This window comes from Phoca vitulina, unplaced genomic scaffold (assembly GCF_004348235.1).
Source record: "Phoca vitulina isolate PV1807 unplaced genomic scaffold, GSC_HSeal_1.0 scaffold59, whole genome shotgun sequence".
Taxonomy (NCBI): domain Eukaryota; kingdom Metazoa; phylum Chordata; class Mammalia; order Carnivora; family Phocidae; genus Phoca; species Phoca vitulina.
Genome location: NW_022589762.1, coordinates 3823469 through 3839437, shown reverse-complemented (window position 1 = coordinate 3839437; position 15969 = coordinate 3823469). Strand labels below are relative to the sequence as shown.

At 38.1% G+C, this 15969-nt stretch overlaps 1 protein-coding gene across 1 annotated transcript in view; it reads left to right on the top strand.

The window, feature by feature from the left end:
- The window catches only part of LOC116623496, a 43628-nt gene that overhangs the window by 12044 nt on the left and 15615 nt on the right, over positions 1 to 15969 (top strand). Inside the window, exon 7 of the mRNA XM_032390697.1 lies at positions 970 to 1059. Coding sequence (XP_032246588.1) covers positions 970 to 1059 — 90 coding nt within the window. The remainder of the gene's footprint in view (positions 1 to 969; positions 1060 to 15969) is intronic.

Below are 15969 nucleotides of genomic sequence, written 5' to 3'. Positions count from 1 at the left end.
GGCTCTTCCACCTTCGTTGATAAAAATACAATCATTTGAAGAGGTTACTAGGTCATATAGTCTGAATGCAACTCATGAGATGTACTTCCTTCTTGAGAGCATGCATTGATTACTGCTGTCACACTTTAATATTCTGACCCAGAGGTGAACACACAGTTCTTTAATTTTTAACTCTTGTACAACTGAAACCAGACTGAAAGGTTCAACATGATTTTACTAAAGGCCCATGGGTAAATAAGTTTAGAGAGTCCCAGGGGCAAGGGAGCTGAATCCATTTCCCACAGGGCCTATAGTGTTTCCTTGAGGGAAGGAAGAATGATTCACTTTTCTAATTTGCATTTGTATGTATAATTCTTAGGAATTCTTTCATGTTCTCTGATTACTCCTTTATCTTGATTGGTTGTTCTTGTTTTATTGATGCCACAATCTCCTGATTTTTTGAGGATATTAATAAGAATTTTAAAAAATAAAAGTTTCTATTTACTGAATTAGTTTTTTTTTTAGGGTCAGTTGGTCTGTTTGTTTATTTGGGCCTTTTCATCAGCTGTCTGATGGTCCTTCTTTGTCAGTTCATATTTATTTATGTTATGAAGGAAGGACTGGTACATACAGAGAAGGCTGAGGTGGGTTTCCTCTGGTTGTATCCCCATGAGGCCTTCCTCAATGTAGGTCTGGTTAGGGAGGGAAGGTATTTTGACAGGATTTGCCCATGTTTGGGGCAAACTGGGAACTCCCAGTCCACTAGGACAAACTGCACATCAGGCAGACATTTGTGCTCTGCTGAAAACAACAGAGGAATTTGTTTAAGTTAATAGCAGGCAAATGGCACTTGAAATGTTAGGTGGAAACTTGTGGAGCAGAATTTCTCAAGGAAAGCTTCCTGGGAGAGCTAGAGCACGGAGCTAAGTTTAGAAGGAGGGATGGGGCCGACATCTCAGCAACTCTTTGAGTTCTCTCTTCTCCCCTCAGGATTTGTTCAGGGAGACCCTGCAATCCCTTCTAAGGCTAATGGAGACACTTACTGTTGAGATGCCCTCTCGGATCCGGCACTGCTTGGAGGTCAGTGGGAAGGAGCCCCTGAAATTGGTATATTGGTTTCCTAGGGCTGCTGTAACAAAGTGTCACAACTGAGTGGCTTCAAACAACAGAAATATATTCTCTCACAGTTGTGAATGCTGGAAGTCCAAAATCAAGGTGTCAGCAGGGTTGGTTCCTACTGGAAGCTCTGAAGGAGAATCTGTTCCATGCATCTCTCCTAGCCTCTGGTGATTCCTGGCAGCCCATGGTGTCCCTTGGTTTATAGACATACCATTTCACATATGAGTGAAATCATGTGGTATTTGTCTTTGGCTGAATTATTTTGCTTAGTATTATATGCTCTAGATCCATCCATGGTGTTACAAATAGCAAGATTTCATTCTTTTTTTACAGCTGAATAATATTTCACTTTGTGTGTGTGTGTGTGTCTGTGTGTATGTGTGTTTATCTCATATTTTCTTTATCCATTCATCTATCAGTGGACACTTGGGCTGCTTCCATAATTTGGCTATTGTAAATAATGCTGCAATAAATATAGGGTGCATATAACCTTTCAAATTAGTGTTTTTATATTTTTGGGGTAAATACCCAGTAGTGTGATTACTGGATCATAGGGGAGTTCTATTTTTAATTTTTTTGAGGAACCTTCATGCTGTTTTCTACAGTGGCTGCACAGTTTGCATTCCCACCAACTGTACTCAAGGGTTCCTTTTGTTCTACATCCTCACCAACACTTTGTTGTGTCTTATCTTTTTTTTTTATTATGTTATGTTAATCACCATACATTACATCATTAGTTTTTGATGTAGTGTTCCATGATTCATTGTTTGCGTGTAACAGCCAGTGCTCCATGCAGTATGTGCCCTCTTTAATACCCATCACCAGGCTAACCCATCCCCCCACCCCCCTCCCCTCTAGAACCCTCAGTTTGTTTCTCAGAGTCCATAGTCTCTCATGGTTCATCTCCCCCTCCGATATCCCCCCCTTCATTTTTCCCTTCCTTCTATCTTCTTCTTCTTCTTTTTTTTTTTTTTAACATATAATGTATTATTTGTTTCAGAGCTACAGGTCTGTGATTCAACAGTCTTACACAATTCACAGCGCTCACCATAGCACATACCCTCCCCAATGTCTATCACCCAGCCACCCCATCTCTCCCACCCCCCACCACTCCAGCAACCCTCAGTTTGTTTCCTGAGATTAAGAATTCTCCTATCAGCGAGGTCATATGATACATGTCTTTCTCTGATTGACTTATTTCGCCCAGCATAATACCCTCCAGTTCCATCCACGTCGTTGCAAATGGCAAGATTTCATTCCTTTTGATGGCTGCATAATATCCTGTTGTGTATATATACCACATCTTCTTTATCCATTCATCTGTTGATGGACATCTTGGCTCTTTCCATAGTTTGGCTATTGTGGACATTGCTGATATAAACATCGGGGTGCACGTACCCCTTCAGATCACTACATTTGTATCTTTGGGGTAAATACCCAGTAGTGCAATCGCTAGGTCGTAGGGTAGCTCTATTTTCAACTTTTTGAAAGTCCATACTGTTTTCCAGAGTGGCTGCACCAGCTTGCATTCCCACCAACAGTGTAGGAGGGTTCCCCTTTCTCCGCATCCCTGCCAACATCTGTCGTTTCCTGACTTATTAATTTTATCTTTTTAATTTTCGTTATTCTGACAGGTGTGAGGTGATATCTCATTGTACTTTTAATTTGCATTTCCCTGATGATGAGTGATTTTAGCATCTTTTTGTGTTTCTGTTAGCCATATGAATGTTTTCTTTGGCGAAATGTCTGTTCATGTCTTTTGCCCATTTTTAATTGGATTATTTGTTTTTGTGTGTGTCATGTTGTGTAAGTTCTTTATAAATTTTGGATATTAACCCTTTATGGGATATGTCATTTGCATGTATCTTCTCCCATTCACAGGTTGCCTTTTAGTTTTGTTGATTGTTTCCTTTGCTGTGCAGAAGTTTGTTTTTTGTTTTTGTTTTTGTTTGTTTTGTTTTGTTTTGTTGATGTAGTTCCAATAGTTTAATTCTGCTTTTGTGTCCCTTGCCTCAGGAGACATATCTAGAAAAATATTGTTATGGCTGATGTCAGAAACATTACTGCTTGTGCTCTCTTCTAGGATTTTTATGGTTTCAGGTCTCACATTTAGGTCCTTAATCCATTTTGAGTTTATTTTTGTATGTGGTGTAAGAAAGTGGTCCAGTTTCATTCTTTTGCATGTACCTGTCCAGTTTTCCCAACACCATTTGTTGAAGAGACTATCTTTGCCCCATTGAATATTCTTGCTTCCTTTGTCAAAGATTAATTGACTGTATAATCATTGGTTTATTTCTGGGCTTTCTATTTTGTTCTCTTGATCTATTTGTCTATTTTTGGGCCAGTACCATACTGTTTTGATAACTACAGCTTTGCAGTATAACTTGAAATCTAGAATTATAATACTTCAACCTTTTTCTTTTTTAAGTTTGCTTTGGCTATTCAGGGTCTCTTGTGGTTCCATACAAATTTTAGGTTCCTTTGTTTTAGTTCTGTGAAAAATGCTGGTGGCATTTTGATAGGGATTACATTAAATCTGGAGATTGCTTTGGGTAGTATGGACATTTTAACAATATTGGTTTTACCAATCCATGAGCATGAATATCTTTCCACTTGTTTGTGTTATTTCAATTTCTTTCATCAATGTTTTATAGTTTTCAGAGTACAGATCTTTCACCTCCTTGGTTAAGTTTATTTCTAGGTATTTTATTATTTTTTGGTACAATTATAAATTGAATTGTTTTCTTAATTTCTCTTTCCGATGCTTCATTATTAGTGTATAGAAATGCAACAGATTTCTGTACATTGATTTTGTATCCTGCAATCTTACTGAATGCATTTATCAGTTCTAGTAGTTTTTGTTTTGTTTTGTTTTTTGTAGAGTCTTTTGGGTTTTCTATATATAGTATCATGTCATCTGCAAATAGTGAAAGTTTTACTTCTTCTTTACCACTTTGGATGACTTTTATTCTTTTTTCTTGTCTGATTGGTGTGATTATGACTTCCAGTGGTATGTTGAATAAAAGTGGTGAGGGCGAACATGCTTGTCTTATTCCTGACCTTAGGGGAAAAGCTCTGTTTTTCACCATTGAGTATGATATTAGCTATGGGTTTTTCATATATGGTCTTTATTATATTGACACATATTCTCTCTAAACCTGCTTTGTGGAGGGCTTTTATCATGAGTGGATATTGTACTTTGTCAAATGCTTTGTCTGCCTCTGTTGAGATGATCATACGGTTTTTATTCTCTCCTTGTTGATATGATATATCATGTTGATCAATTTGCAAATTTTGAACCACTCTTGCATCCAAAAATAAATCCCACTTGATTGTGGTGAATGGTTTTTTAAATGTATTGTTGGATTCAGTTTGCTAATATTTGTTGAGGATCTTTACATCTATGTTCAGAGATTTGGGCCTGTAGTTCTCTTTTTTTGTAGTGTCCTTACCTGGTTTTGGTATTAGGGTAATGCTGGCCTCATGGAATCAATTTGGAAGTTTTCCTTCCTCTTCTACTTTTTGAAATAGTTTCTTTAAATGTTTGGTAGAATTCACCTGTGAAGCCATCTGGTCCTGGACTTTCATCTATTGGGAGTTTTTGTTTGTTTGTTTGTTTTGTTTTTGTGTGTGTCATGTTGTATAAGTTCTTTATTAATTTTGTTTTTACTGGTACAGTATCATTGCTAGTATTTGGTCTGTCCAAATTTTCTATTTCTTCCCAATTCAGTTTTAGGAGGTTATGTTTCTAGGAATTTACCCATTTCTTCTAGGTTGTCCCAATTTGTTGGCATATAATTTTTCATAATATTCTTTTACAATCCTTTGTATTTCTGTGGTGTTGGTTGTTATTTCTCCTCTTTCACTTCTGATTTTGTTTATTTGAGTCCTCTCTCTTTAAAAAAAATTTTTTTTATGAGTCTGTTTAAAGGTTTATCAATTTTGTTAATCTTGTCAAAACTAGCTCCTGGTTTCATTAATCTGTTCTGCTGTCTTTTGTTTCTATTTCATTGATTTCTACTCTAATCTTTATTATTTCCTTCCCTCTACTGGTTTTGGGTTTTGTTTGTTCTTCTTTTTCTAACTTCTTTAGGTGTAAGTTTAGGTTGTTTATTTTAGATTTTTCTTGCTTCTTGAGGTGGGTCTGTATTGCTGTAAATTTCCCTCTTAAAATAGCTTTTGCTGCATCCCAAAGATTTTGAACCATTGTGTTTTCATTTCCATTTGTTTCACTGTGTTTTCTGATTTCTTCTTTGATTTCTTGGTTGACCCACTCATTGTTTAGTAGCATGTTATTTTTTAAAAAATATTTTATTTATTTATTTGAGAGAGAGAGCACAAGCAAGGGGGAGAGGAAGAAATAGGTTCCCCACTGAGCAGGGAGCCCGAGGTGGGGCTCAATCCCAGGACCCTGGGATCATGACCTGAGCAGAAGGCAGATGCTTAACCAACTGAGCCACCTAGGCACCCCTAGTAGCATGTTATTTAACCTCCATGTATTTGTGCTCTTTCTAGATTTTTTACTTGAGGTTGATTTCTAGTTTCATAGCATTGTGGTCAGAAAAGATACATGGGGGTTGCCTGGGTGGCTCAGTCGGTTGTGCATCTGCCTTATCCCAGGGTCCTGGGACTGAGCCCTGTGTCAGGCTCTCTGCTCAGTGGAGAGCCTGTTTTTCCCCTCTCCCTCTGCCCTTCCCACTGCTTGTGCTCTCTCTCTCTCTCTCTCTTTCAGATAAATAAATAAAATCTTTTTAAAAAAAGATGCATGGTATGACTTCAATCTTTTTTAATTTGTTGATTCTTATTTTTTCTTTAAGATTTTATTTATTTATTTATTTATTTATTTATTTATTTATTTGACAGAGAGAGAGAGACAGTGAGAGATGGAACACAAACAGGGGGTGTGGGAGAGGGAGAAGCAGGCCTCCCACCGAGCAGGGAGCCCGAAACAGGGCTTGATCCCAGAACCCCGGGATCATGACCCGAGCTGAAGGCAGACACTTAACGACTGAGCCACCTAGGTGCCCCTAATTTGTTGATTCTTGTTTTGTGGCCTAATGTTACCTGTTCTAGGGAATGTCATGTGCACTTGAAAAGAGTGCATATTCTGCTGTTTTAGGATAGAATGTTCTGAATATATCTATTAAATCCATCTGGTCCAATGTGTCATTCAAAGCCACTGTTTCCTTGTTGATTTTGGGTTTTGATGATCTGTTCATTGATGTAAGTGGGGTGTTAAAATTCCCTACTATTATTGTATTTCTAGTGATTGTTTTATGTATTTGGGTGCTCCCATGTTGGGTGCATAAATATTTACAATTGTTATATCCTCTTGTTGGATTGTCCTCTTTATGATTATAAAGTGTCCTTCTTTGCCTCTTGTTATACAGTCTTTGTTTTAAAGTCTATTTTGTGCAATATAAGTATTGCTACTCTGGCTTTCTTCTCACATCCACTTGCATGATAAATGTTTCTCCATCCCTTCATTTTCAATCTGCATGTGTCTTTAGGTCTGAAATGAGTCTCTTGTAGGCAGCAAATAGGTGGGTCTTATTTTTTAACCATTCCATCAGCCTATGTCTTTGATTGGAGCATTTAGTCCATTTACAAAGTAATTATTGATCATTATGTACTTATTGTCATTTTATTACTTATTTTATGGTTGATTTTGTAGTTCTTCTCTGTTCCTTTCTGCTTTTGCTTACTTCTCTCACAATAAGTTGGTTTTCTTTCATGATATACTTATATTCCTTTATCCTTATTTTTGCATATCTACTACTGGTTTTGATTTGTGTTTACCATTAGGTTTGTATATAACATCTTCTGCATAGAGCAGTCTATATTAAGTTGATGGTCGCTTAAGTTTGAACTTCCCTACCATGTTTTAGGTATATGGTGTCATACTTAACATCCTTTTATTTTGTGAGTCCCTAGACTGATTTTTACAGATATACCTTTTCTTTTTCATATATTCTTATTTTTACTGCTTCTGTGTTTCCTACTTTTTTTGCTCTTACTTATGGTCTTTCCTTTCTACTCAAAGAGTCTCCTTTAACATTTCTTGTAGGGCTGGTTTAGGGGTCATGAATTCTTTTAACATTTATTTGTCTGGGAAACTATCTCTCCTTCTATTCTGAATGTTAACCTTGCTAGATAGAGTATTCTTGGCTGCAGATTTTTTCCTTTCAGCATTTTTGAGTCTATCATGCCACTCTCTTCTGGCCTGCAAAGTTTCAGCTAAAAAATCCACCATTAGCCTTATGGGATTTCCCTTTTACATAACTTTTCTTTTCTATTGCTGTTTTTAAAATTCTCTCTTTATCACTACTTTTGCCATTTTAATTACTGTGTATCTTGGTGTGGACCTCCTTGGATTGATTTTGATTTGTGCCTCCTAGATCTGGATTTCTGTTTCCTTCCTCAGATTTGGTAAGTTTTCAGTTATTATTTATTCAAATAAATTTTCTGCCCTCTTTTCTCTCTCCTTCTGAGATCACTATAATGCAAATCTTATTACCCTTGATGTTGTCACCGAGATCCCTTTGTCTATTTTCATTTTGTATCATTTACTTTTCTCTCACCTGGTTGTCTTGATTACTTTTCATTAGTCTGTCCTCCAAGTCACTGATTTGTTCTTCTGCTTCCTCTAGTCTGCTATTTATTCCATCTAGTGTATTTTTAATTTCATCTATTGTGTTCTTCATCTCTAATTCATTCTTTTTTATTTCTTTGTTAAGGGTCTCACTGATGTCTTCCACTCTTTTCTCAAGTCTATCTTTATGAGCATTGCTTTAAATTCTCTATCAGGCATATTACTTATCTCCATTTCACTTTGGTCTCTTGCTGTGATTATTTCCTGTTCTTTCATTTGGGACATATTTCTCTGTCTCCTCATTTTGTGTAACTTGCTATGTCTGTTTCTCTGTGTTAGGAAAGTCAGCTATGTCCCCTGCTCTTGAAAGTAGTGGCCTTATGAAGAAGAGGTCCTGTAGTGTGCTGTAGTGCCCTGTAGTCTCCCCTGTTCACCAGAATCTGGTGCTTCAGAGGCATCTCCTGTGTGTGATGTGTGCACCCTGCTGTTGTGGCTGAGTTTCTTTTGCATTCAATCCAGTCATCTGCAATGGCAGATGCGTATTTGCCTGTTGTGGGTAGGGTTTGGTCCCTGTGAGGTTAGTAAATCAGTCTGGGGCCACCTTGGGTTTGAGTTGAATCAGACCAGGCATTTGTCAGACATGCAATAGCACCAAATTTCAAGGTACTTTCCCTGTGTTGCCCCTAAGAAGTTTTTGTTGACGAGCAGGGCCTGTAGTCAGACCAGCTGCCTGCCCCAACCCACTCCTGGGACAGCAGTTTAACTGGTGTGTGTGGTTATCTTTCCCTCTTCCCAGGGCAGAAGTCACTTTGGAGTGGTGCTGGCCCCTGACTTAGCTGCTTGTACACTGCCAGGTTTGAGCACCACTTTGTTTTTGTTGTTGTTGTTGTTGTTTTTAATTTTTTAAATTTTATTATGTTATGTTAGTCACCATACAATACATCATTAATTTTTGATGTGGTGATCCACGATCCATTGTTTTTGTATAACACCCAATGCTCCATGAAGTACGTGCCCTCCTTAATACCCATCACTGGGCTAACCAACCCCCCCTCCCCCACCTAAAACCCTGTTTGTTTCTCAGAGTCCATAGTCTCTCATGGTTCATCTCTCCCTCCGATTCCCCCCCCCTTCATTTTTCCCTTCCCTCTCCTAATGTCCTCCATGTTATTCCTTATGTTCCACAAATAAGTGAGACCATATGATAATTGACTTTCTCTGCTTGACTTATTTCACTTAGCATAATCTCCTCCAGTCCCATCCATGTTGATGCAAAAGTTGGGTATTCATCCTTTCTGATGGCTGAGTAATATACCATTGTATGTATGGACCACATCTTCTTTATCCATTCATCTGTTGAAGGGCATCTCGGCTCTTTCCACAGTTTGGCTATTGCGGACATTGCTGCTATGAACATTGGGGTGCATATGGCCTTCTTTTCACTATATCTATGTCTTTGGGGTAAATACCCAGGAGTGTAATTGCTGGGTCATAGGGTAGCTCTATTTTAAAATTTTTGAGGCACCTCCACACTGTTTTCCAAAGTGGCTGTACCAACTTGCATTCCAACCAACAGTGTAGGAGGGTTCCCCTTTCTCCACAACCTTTCCAACATTTGTTGTTTCTTTCCTTGTCCATTTTTGCCATTCTAACTTGTGTAAGGTGGTATCTTAATGTGGTTTTGATTTGAATTTCCCTGATGGCTAATGATGATGAACATTTTTTCATATGTCTATTAGCCATTTGTATGTCTTCTTCAGAGAAGTGTCTTTTCATGTCTTCTGCCCATTTTTTGACTTGATTATTTGTTTTTTGGGTGTTGAGTTTGAGAAATTCTTTATAGATCTTGGATACCAGCCCTTTATCTGTAGTGTCATTTGCAAATACCTTCTCCCATTCTGTGGGTTGCCTCTTTGTTTTGTTGACTGTTTCCTTTGCTGTGCAGAAGCTTTTTATCTTGATGAAGTCCCAAAAGTTCATTTTTGCTTTTGTTTCACTAGCTTTTGGAGATGTATCTTGAAAGAAGTTGCTGTGGCCGATGTCAAAGAGGTTACTGCCTATATTCTCCTCTAGGATTTTGATGGATTCCTGTCTCACACTGAGGTCTTTCATCCATTTTGAGTTTATCTTTGTGAATGGTGTTAGAGAATGGTCGAGTTTCATTCTTCTGCATGTGGCTGTCCAATTTTCCCAGCACCATTTATTGAAGAGACTTTTTTTTTTTCCATTGCATGTTTTTTCCTGCTTTGTCAAAGATTATTTGACCATGGAGTTGAGGGTCCATATCTGGGTTCTCTATTCTGTTCCATTGGTCTATATGTCTGTTTTTGTGCCAGTACCATGCTGTCTTCCTGATTAAAACTCTTCAGAGTATAGGGATAGAGGGAACATTCCTCAAGTTCATAAAATCCATCTATGAAAAACCCACAGCGAATATCATCCTCAATGGGGAAAAGCTGAGAGACTTTCCCTTAAGATCAGGAACACGTCAAGGATGCCCACTCTTGCCACTATGGTTCAACATAGTACTAGAAGTCCTAGCAACAGCAGTCTGACAAGAAAAATAAAAAGTATTCAAATTGGCAAAGAAGAAGTCAAACTCTCTCTTTTCACAGACAACATGATACATTATGTGGAAAACCCAAAAGACTCGACCCCCAAATTACTAGAACTCATACAGCAATTCAGTAATGTGGCAGGATACAAAATCAATGCACAGAAATCAGTTGCTTTCTTATACATTAATAATGCAACTGTAGAAAGAGAAATTAGAGAAACCATTCCATTTACAATAGCATCAAAAACCATAAGATACCTCAGAATAAACCTAACCAAAGAGGTAAAGGATCTATACTCTAGGAACTACAGAACACTCATGAAAGAAATTGAAGAAGACACAAAAAGATGGAAAAACATTCCATGCTCATGGATCGGAAGAATAAATATTGTTAAAATGTCTATGCTACCCAGAGCAATCTATACCTTCAATGCCATCCCGATCAAAATTCCAATGACATTTTTCAAAGTGCTGGAACAAACAGTCCTAAAATTTGTATGGAATCAGAAAGGACCCCGAATCACCAAGGAAATGTTGAAAAAGAAAAACAAAGCTGGGGGCATCACATTGCCTGATTTGAAGCTATATTGAGCACCACTTTGCATGGGCTCAGGCCAAGAGTATATTGGAGGAGGTGGATCTTCAATGTGCTCAGGGGCAGGAAGTGCAGGGTTAGCAAGGTTTATGAGCTGGTCCGCTGGGGGAGGGGACCCACAGCACAGGGACTGGGGCATGCCTGGCTGGAGAGAATGGATCTGCAGACTTGGATGGGGAGGGGGCAGGATGTGTGGCATTAGCAAGTTAGATAGGGAGGGGTGCCGCACTGGTTCCCGCAGAAGGCTGTGTGTTTATGCTGGGGGTCAGGGGTGAGAAATGGCACCTGTCCACTTCTTTGTTCCTGGAGGAGCTTCCCAACAATCTCTGTCCTTCTAGGACATACTCTGAGATTAGTAAACTCTCCCTCCCAAATGCCCCAGGCATTTTTCAAACTGCTGGACTGTTTGTTGTGCTGTCTCTTTAAGAGCACCCTTCCAGCTCTCCCAAAGCCAAGCCCCGCTGATGTTTAAAATTCTAGGTCTCAAGTCTCCTGGTTGTAAGAACTGAGGAAATTTGACCCCTCTGGTTTTCAAAGCCAAACGTTATGGGGATTTGTCTTCCTTGTGTGGGCTTTCTGGTGTGATAGTCTGTTTCTCTCCCCTCTCTGTCCATGAATCCCTCCTTCCAGTGGACAGTCCCCCAGGTTTGTTTAGCTCCCCACCATATCTCTCCCTTTCCTACTCTCTTTGATGTGGCCTCTTCTCTGCATTTAGTTGTGGAGTTTGTTCTGACAGGCTTTGGGTCATTTTCTGGGTTGTTTACACTGATGAGAGGGTTATCCAATTGTATTCATGGGATGAGGTGAGCCATCTTCCCAGGAATCCTCTAAAATACACCTCTGGGAAGAAGGGAAATGAGGACCATGGCCATTGGGAAGTGAGGAGATGCTTGGAGTATAGGGGTCAGGTCACCTACACCTCCTCCCACAGTGGAGACAGTGCAGCAGTCCTGTGTACCAGCCGCTTCATCCACCCCTTTCTCTTTTTTAATATAAACATTTAGTTTTATAAATTTTCCTCTAAGTACTACTTGAGCTGCATCCTATACATTTTAAGATGTTGTTCTTGGGGTGCCTGGGTGGCTCAGTCGTTAAGCGACTGCCTTCGGCTCAGGTCATGATCTCGGGGTCCTGGGATCGAGCCCCGCATCGGGCTCCCTGCTCTGCGGGAAGCCTGCTTCTCCCTCTCCCACTCCCCCTGCTTGTGTTCCCTCTCTCGCTTTCTCTCTCTCTGTCAAATAAATAAATAAAATCCTTAAAAAATAATAATAATAAAATAAAAAAAAAAAGATGTTGTTCTTTCAGTATCATTCAGTTCAAAATATTTTTTAATTTCTCTTGTGACTTCCTCTTTGGCCAATGGATTATTTAGAAGTGTGCTGTTTAATTTCCAAATGTTTGGAGAATTTTCTATTCTCTTATAGTTATTGATTTCTGATCTAATTCCTTTATGGTCCAAGAACATACTTTTTATTGTTTCAATGTTTTTTTGTTTTCTTTTGTTTTGTTTCAATGTTTTTTTATTTTTTAAAATTTTTTGGTGTCTTTTTTCCCCCTTATCAACTTTATTGAGCAATAATTTTATACAATTAAATGAATCTATTTAATTGGATGAGTTTCGACAGTTTTATATCCTGGCAAAACCACAATCGCACTGAAGATACAGAACAATCCCATTACTCTCAAAAGATTCCCTCTGCCACTTTTTCCTTTATACTATTTTTTTATTGCAATAAAATATACCTAATTATTTCAATGTTTTTTTAGACAGAAAACTTCCCCCCCAGCAACATTTTGCTTATTTATTACCTAATTAATATCACAAGAAACAGTAATTTGAGTTCACATATTGCAAAGTACAGATCATGCCCCAGGGTTCAGTCATAGGTGTTGCTAAACTTTGCTAATTACACATTTCTATAATAAGGTCATTCATGCAAGATGTATTCCTTAGAATGCGCCCTGTTGGAACTTTGGAGAAGTGTATTATGGAAACATTTGTTAGTAGCCATAAAATTGCTTAAGGATACCTGGCATTCACTTAGCTTCTTCCATTTTGGTATTGTTAGTACATTACATATAAATCAGAATGAGTCTACTTCATTTTAGTGTAAATTCCCCTCTCCATTCCACCAATAGAGTTTTTGTTCACAATCATGCAGCGTAGCTATAGACTAATTTTATAGTACTTAGCAACTCAAAGAGATTAATAAATATCAATTTGCTTGATAAGTTTGAAAGGCAAAGTATCCTTTTTATTATATCCCACAGGGTCTCTCTCCTTTGAAGTTTCCAAATGGTGCTTTTCTGATTGGAACATAGTATTTCTGTGAGGCTGATTTCAATTTTTGTTAAAGTTTTTATTTAAATTTCAGTTATTTAACATACAGTGTAATATTAGTTTCAGGTGTACAATATAGTGATTCAACAATTCCATACATCACCTGGTGCTCATCACAGCAAGTGCCCTCCTTAATCCCCATCAACTATGTCACCCATCCACCCACCCTTTCCCCTCTGGTAACCATCAGTGTGTTTCTTGTTTGTCTCCCTCTCTCCCCCCACTCCTTTGTTCATTTGTTTTGTTTTTAAATTTCGCATATAAAAAAATTAAAATTAAAAGAACTCCACATATAAGTGAAATCATACGGTATTTGTCTTTCTCTGACTGACTTATTTCACTTAGCATAATACTCTCTAGCTCCATTCATGTCATTGCAAATAATAAGATTTCATTTATAAGAGAAAAGATGAAAACCATCTGATCATCTCAATAGATGCATAAAAAGCACATGACAAAGCACAACATCCATTCATGATAAAAACCCTCAACAAAGTAGGTTTAGAGAGAACATACCTCAACATAATAAAAGCCATATATGAAAACCCACAGCTAACATCATACTCAATGGTGGAAAACTGTGAGCTTTTCCTTTAAGATCAGGAACAAGACAAGGATATCTACTCTTACCACATTTATTCAACATAGTATTGGAAGTCCTAGCCACAGCAATCAGACAGGAAAAATAAGTAAAAGGCATCCAAATTGGTAAGGAAGAAGTAAAGCTTTCAAAAAAAAAAAGAAGTAAAGCTTTCACTATTTGCAGATGACATGATACTATATATAGAAAACCCTAAAAAACCCTAAAGATTCCATTAAAGAAAACCCTACTAGAACAGATAAATGAATTCAGTAAAGTTATAGGATGCAAAATTAATATTCAGAAATCTGTTGCATTTTTATACACTAATAATGAAGTAGCGGGAAGAGAAATTAAGAAAACAATCTCATTTACAATTGCACCAAAAATAATAAAATACCTAGGAATCAACCAATGAAGTGAAAGACTTGTACTCTGAAAACTATAAAACACTGATGAAAGAAAGTAATTTCATTTCTTGATGTCATTAAACAATCAGACATTCCAACTGATTGGTTTGTCTCTTAATTCTCTTAATCTATAGATTGCCCTTCCATCATTTTTTCCTTGAAATTTATTTGTTGAAGAAACCTAGACATTTGTTCTCTACATTTTCCACATTCTGGATTGTGCTGATTACAACCTTTAGGGGCCACGTAACAAATTCCTCTGTACAAATCTTTCCTATAAATTGCTAGATCTAGACTATGTTAGATCCTAATTTTAATTATTAGATCTAGATCATGAATCTGATCAATTTTTGGCAAGATTACTTCAGAAGTAGTCTTATCTTCTTCCACCAAGAAGCACATGATGTCTAGTTGTCCTCTTGTGGTGTTCAGAACTTTTTTTAAATTAACATATAATGTATTATTTGTTTCAGGGGTACAGGTCTGTGATTCATCAGTCTTACACAATACACAGCACTTACCATAACACATACCCTCCCCAACGTCCATCACCCAGCCACCCCATCCCTCCCACCCCCCTCCATTCCAGCAACCCTCAGTTTGTTTCCTGAGATTAAGAGTCTCTTATGGTTTGTCTCCATCTCTGGTTTCATCTTGTTTCAATTTTTCCTCTCTTCCCCTATGATCCTCTGCCTTGTTTCTCAAAGCCTACGTATCAGTGAGATTATATGATAATTGTCTTTCTCAGATTGACTTATTTCCCTTAGCATAATACCCTCTAGTTCCATCCACATCGTTGCAAATGGCAAGATTTCAATTTCTGATGGCTGCATAATATTCCATTGTGTATATATACCACATCTTCTTTATCCATTCATCTGTTGATGGACATCTGGGCTCTTTCCATAGTTTGGCTATTGTGGACATTGCTGCTATAAACATTGGGGTGCACGTGCCCCTTCAGATTACTACATTTGTATCTTTGGGGTAAATACCCAGTAGTGCAATTGCTAGGTTGTAGGGTAGCTTATTTTCAACTTTTTGAGGAACTGCCATACTGTTTTCTAGAGTGGCTGCACCAGCCTGCATTCCCACCAACAGTGTAGGAGGGTTCCCCTTTCTCCGCATCCCCGCCAACATCTGTTGTTTCCTGACTTGTTAATTTTAGCCATTCTGACTGGTGTGAAGTGGTATCTCATTGTGGTCTTGATTTGTATTTCCCTGATGCCGAGTGATGTTGAGCACTTTTTCTTGTGTCTGTTGGCCATTTGGGTGTCTTCTTTGCAGAAGAAATGTCTATTCATGTCTTCTGCCCATTTCTTGATTGGATTATTTGTTCTTTGGGTGTTGAGTTTGATAAGTTCTTGATAGATTTTGGATACTAGCCCTTTATCTGATATGTCATTTGAAAATATCTTCTCCCAGTCTGTTGGTTGTCTTTTGGTTTTGTTAACTGTTTCCTTCGCTGTGCAAAACGTTTTTATCTTGATGAAGTCCAAATAGTTCATTTTTGCCCTTGTTTCCTATGTCTTTGGCGATGTTTCTAGGAAGAAGCTGCTGCAGCTGAGGTCGAAGAGGTTGCTGCCTGTGTTCTCTTCAAGGATTTTGATGGATTAGTGTCTCACCTTTAGATCTTTCATCCATTTTGAGTCTATTTTTGTGTATGGTGTAAGGAAATGGTCCAGTTTCATTCTTCTGCATGTGGCTGTCCAATTTTCCCAACACCATTTGTTGAAGAGACTGTCCTTTTTCCATTGGACATTCTTTCCTGCTTTGTTAAAGATTAGTTGACCATA